The sequence below is a fragment of the Ixodes scapularis genome, unplaced genomic scaffold, assembly GCF_016920785.2.
Source record: "Ixodes scapularis isolate PalLabHiFi unplaced genomic scaffold, ASM1692078v2 PGA_scaffold38__2_contigs__length_395552, whole genome shotgun sequence".
Classification (NCBI taxonomy): domain Eukaryota; kingdom Metazoa; phylum Arthropoda; class Arachnida; order Ixodida; family Ixodidae; genus Ixodes; species Ixodes scapularis.
The window spans coordinates 179,921-183,825 of NW_024609866.1; the positions used below are offsets into that span (position 1 = coordinate 179,921).

The 3,905-nt window shown below is 43.9% G+C and overlaps 1 protein-coding gene and 1 long non-coding RNA gene across 2 annotated transcripts; both read left to right on the plus strand.

Annotated features, from left to right (window-relative positions):
- The first annotated feature begins 433 nt into the window (after positions 1-433).
- Positions 434-2,003, plus strand: LOC120849104. Its single transcript, XM_042292189.1, has 6 exons — positions 434-851; positions 1,157-1,210; positions 1,412-1,498; positions 1,586-1,645; positions 1,925-1,963; positions 1,996-2,003. Exons 1-6 carry the CDS (start codon positions 434-436, stop codon positions 2,001-2,003), a joined length of 666 nt encoding a protein of 221 aa, XP_042148123.1.
- Positions 2,004-2,094: 91 nt separating this feature from the next.
- LOC121832916 lies at positions 2,095-3,144 on the plus strand. Its single transcript, XR_006078047.1, has 3 exons — positions 2,095-2,164; positions 2,253-2,312; positions 3,082-3,144. It is a non-coding gene; the product is annotated as an uncharacterized LOC121832916 (long non-coding RNA).
- The last annotated feature ends 761 nt before the right edge of the window (positions 3,145-3,905 follow it).

The window sequence follows — 3,905 nt, forward strand, 5'->3', positions numbered from 1 at the left end:
CTTTGCGATCCTTCCACGTCAACGAGTCAAACTTTTCCTTGTCATCTGTGGAATGCGACTGCGTATTGCAGTAGCAGCAGCCGGATGCAGCTCTGAGGTTCCGCGGGTGGCCAAAGTGTGGCGCCACAAAAGGTTTCGTACGTCTATTCGTAAGTCTTGGTAGATCCATTCATTCGTTCCAACCCAGACGTGGTTCTCAGTCTCACCGCTGCAGTTTTGAGCGTCGTGTCGGGTAAGTTATCTTCACCACCATATAATATCAGCCTGCGCGCTTTCAGCCAATCATGGGCGTTCAGGGAGAGATCCGTTATCGACCGTTATTTTTGTTTGATCTTCCGGAGCGCGTGCGGGCGAGCGGTGTGCGTGCGACGTGCGCGAAACCGAAACGCTCGAGCGCAACCGAGACCTTTGGCGGTGCGCGTCTGCGCGTTAGATGTTTCTTTCAACAAGTTCGGCGGGATGGCTGCTGTGTATGGACACTACTGTGCAGCAAAGTGGTGCCGGAACACGACGAAAACCGCCGACTGCAGTTTTTTCCGTTTTGCGACGGACGACAGGTGAGACTAGAAACTTCGTACACGCGATACTGAAAGAGGTGAAAGCGTTAACTTATGCGCGCTACTTTTCTTCTTTTCTATTTTCTTTTTCAAATAGAGCCAGTAAATGGATACACTACTCAAATCGCCCAGAATTCAAGTTGTTGCCTCTGAGCAAACTCCGCGAGCGTCGTCTCTGCGGCGAACATTTCGCCGCTTCTGCCTTCAGAAGTTCAAGGAGGACACGACTCCGAGATAATGCGTGCCCATCTGTCCTAGTGACAAATCCATTATTGAAGGCCCTCGTCTCTCCAGGTGAGCCGGTTTCAAAATGTTTAATTAGTGTTTGTATAGGTATAAGAGCAATTTTCTTCCATTTAAAATTACGTGCGATATCACGTACCTTTTTGAGATATGAGCCCCTAGTTGGCCAAAATAGCATTGCTGCACAAAGCTGAGACTATCAAAGCGTAACTGAGGAGGTATATCTGCAATACGCTTAAAGGCTTGCGACGCCCACATGAGAGTAGGCAGCATTAACGGGCCGATATTGCGCCAAATGATAATTATAAGGACCGCTAAAATTTACAAGCTGTAATCCTACTTTCTATCTATTTTAGAGTTCCTCGCTCCTGGCATTCGCCTAACTGGTGCGTCCACCGCCTCCACTTTAGGTAAGTAAAATGCATTGTTAATAGTAGCTGCATCTCCTTGAAAATATTATCGAATCTTTTGTTTGCATACTCTTAATGTAGGAAGGTGTGGAATATTCAGTCTAACTTTTTAATTAATCGGCCATCGTTGCTGAAGTGTAATTATTGGGCAGTTCATATATTAATATATTTATTAAACATTGCTTACATTATTTATTACAGATTCACCTGCAGCCCCAGTTGAGCCAGGACCATCACACAGCAAAGACCAAGGGCTGGAAGACCAAGGGCTGGAAGACCCCACCACATGTAAGGATGGCTTAAAGTGACTTTTAATTTGCTTTTTATGCGAATAGAAATCACAAACTATTCTGCTTATCCTAATATCTACTGCAGGTGTTCCTGATCAGGCTCTGACTGACTCTTATGCACAGGAAGAGCTCCGGCCCCTGCCTGGTAAAAAAGAAATTTATTACCCTTAATTGGCGATGGTTGCTCAATTTTGTTTCATGAGGTGGTTGTGAGTTGTGAACTATTGATCAAACATTCCACTCGATATAATTCACATATGCTCCTGCAACTCACAAGAGACAGGGCCATCTTCACTGCTGCGCCAGCTGTGAGGAAATGCATAGCAGAAAGACACTATCATAAACACGCTTCTAATATTTATAATTTCCTCCATATGCTTATGGAAGTCACAAATGTTGTTTCTCATTCCAATATTTATTCCAGATGTTCCTGCACAATCATCAACACAATCTTTCGATGCAGGTGAAGAAAAGCGTCCCTGCTCTGGTGAGAAGCAACTTAGTTTGATGAATTGGCAATCAATGCTCGATTATATTGTAATATGTAATCTTGTATCATACAATATGTGTCAGACATTGCTCAATATTTTCACAGGTACAGCTGCAGTCCCAGGTGATATGGGGACATTCCACGCAGAAACCCAGGAAAAGGAACCAGCCAAATGTAAGCAATTAATTACAGATTTTTCTCACACTTTTTTTTCTGTGCTTCAGGCACCAAATAATCTTCCTCAATCCTATATTAATTTCAGATGTTTGTGTGCAAACTACAGAAAACTCTACTGCACAAGAAAAGCCACAACTGCAAGCTGGTGAGAAGCAAATTGCAATAAGAATAACTGGGAATTAGTGCTGACTTGCATTTATTTAAGGGCATTATGACTACAAATTAATAATTTTGGACTGCATGATTATAGCTTACCTACTGTACATGCCAAGGCCAAATTTCAAGTAACGATTGGAGCTTTGGCCAGGATTTGGTCTTTCTCCTGCTCCAGCACGCAGCAGCAAAAGAAACACTTTTGCAGTCTGGCAGATAAGGGGGACTAATGACATTTACATTTTTAAACATGGTGGGATTGTCAAATGGGTGGACCGGAGCACCTCGTGGTCATATATTATTTTTAATGCAAAATAAATCCCAGTGCCGTACTGTCTGTAAGACTGTACACCACTAATGCAGTAGGAGCTCTGCTTTAAGCGCAGACTTGCCACCCTTGATGACACAAAGATTCATGTGCAGCCAAAGTGTGACTGGTGACAACAAGTGTGTGCTGGAGGCGGAGATTCTACCGCATTGTTATCCTGTCACAGACTGTTATCACCAGTTTTTATTTTTCTCTGTTATCACTCTTTTATTGATAGGAAAATGGACAACACTGATAAAAAAATTGCACTCAATATCTTTCGCATGTGACCTGCGACCCAAGAGGAGGCAGGGCCATTTTCACAGCAGCACCTGCTGCAAAGGATATGCACAGCAGGATGGACCCACCACAAACAAACTTCTGATATTTATAGCTACTTTGTGAACGTAAATAATTCCCAATGCTATCTTACTTATTTCAATATTCATTTCAGATGTTCCTGCAGAGCCCACACCAGACCTCAATCACGCACAACAAGAACAGCAAACTCAACCTGGTACGATTTAAGGCCTCAACTTTCAACATTGAGATAATCTTTTTATCAGTTGCATTTTAGGACATCTTGATGTGTTTTTTTTTCAAATTTGACTCTCTCTAACAGCTCCCCACCAACAAGCTGACACGGAAGGCGTGGCCTCAAGTACGGCTCCAGCTGGCCACAGTACACCCCAAGTAAGGCAAGGTGGCAGGCCAAAGAAGCGGTACACGCCCCGCACACAGGGCACATTAATTCACCTAAGGAAAACAAGAGATCGACTGCGGAGGAGTCTTTTCAAAGCCACAAAAAAGACGGACTTCTCTGACCTAACGAGGACTCAGGTTATTCAGGGTGCTTCTAAATTCCTTTCGAAAGAGGCTCTTGAAATTTTCAAAATTCAAATGCACCTGCAGCCAATGCACAAGTTTGGGCGAAGGTGGCCTGATGAGTTCAAGCCTTTCGCACTAAACCTTTACTTTCACAGCCCCAGGGCTTACAAGTACCTCGCCAGATTTATGAGCTTGCCGTCAGTCAGGTCCCTCAAGAACTGGCTGTCTCGCATTGCCATGCACCCAGGGGTCGTTCCAACCCTCATTGAATCTGTCATAAACAAAATTCAGGATTGGCCTCTAAAAGATCGAGCTTGTATCCTTATGTTTGACGAAATTTCTCTCAAGCAAAATCTCTTCTACGAGACAAAATCTGACCTTGTGCATGGTTTTGCAGACAGTGGTAAAGAGAGAACTGCTGACGTGGCAAACTCTGGTCTAGTTGTCATG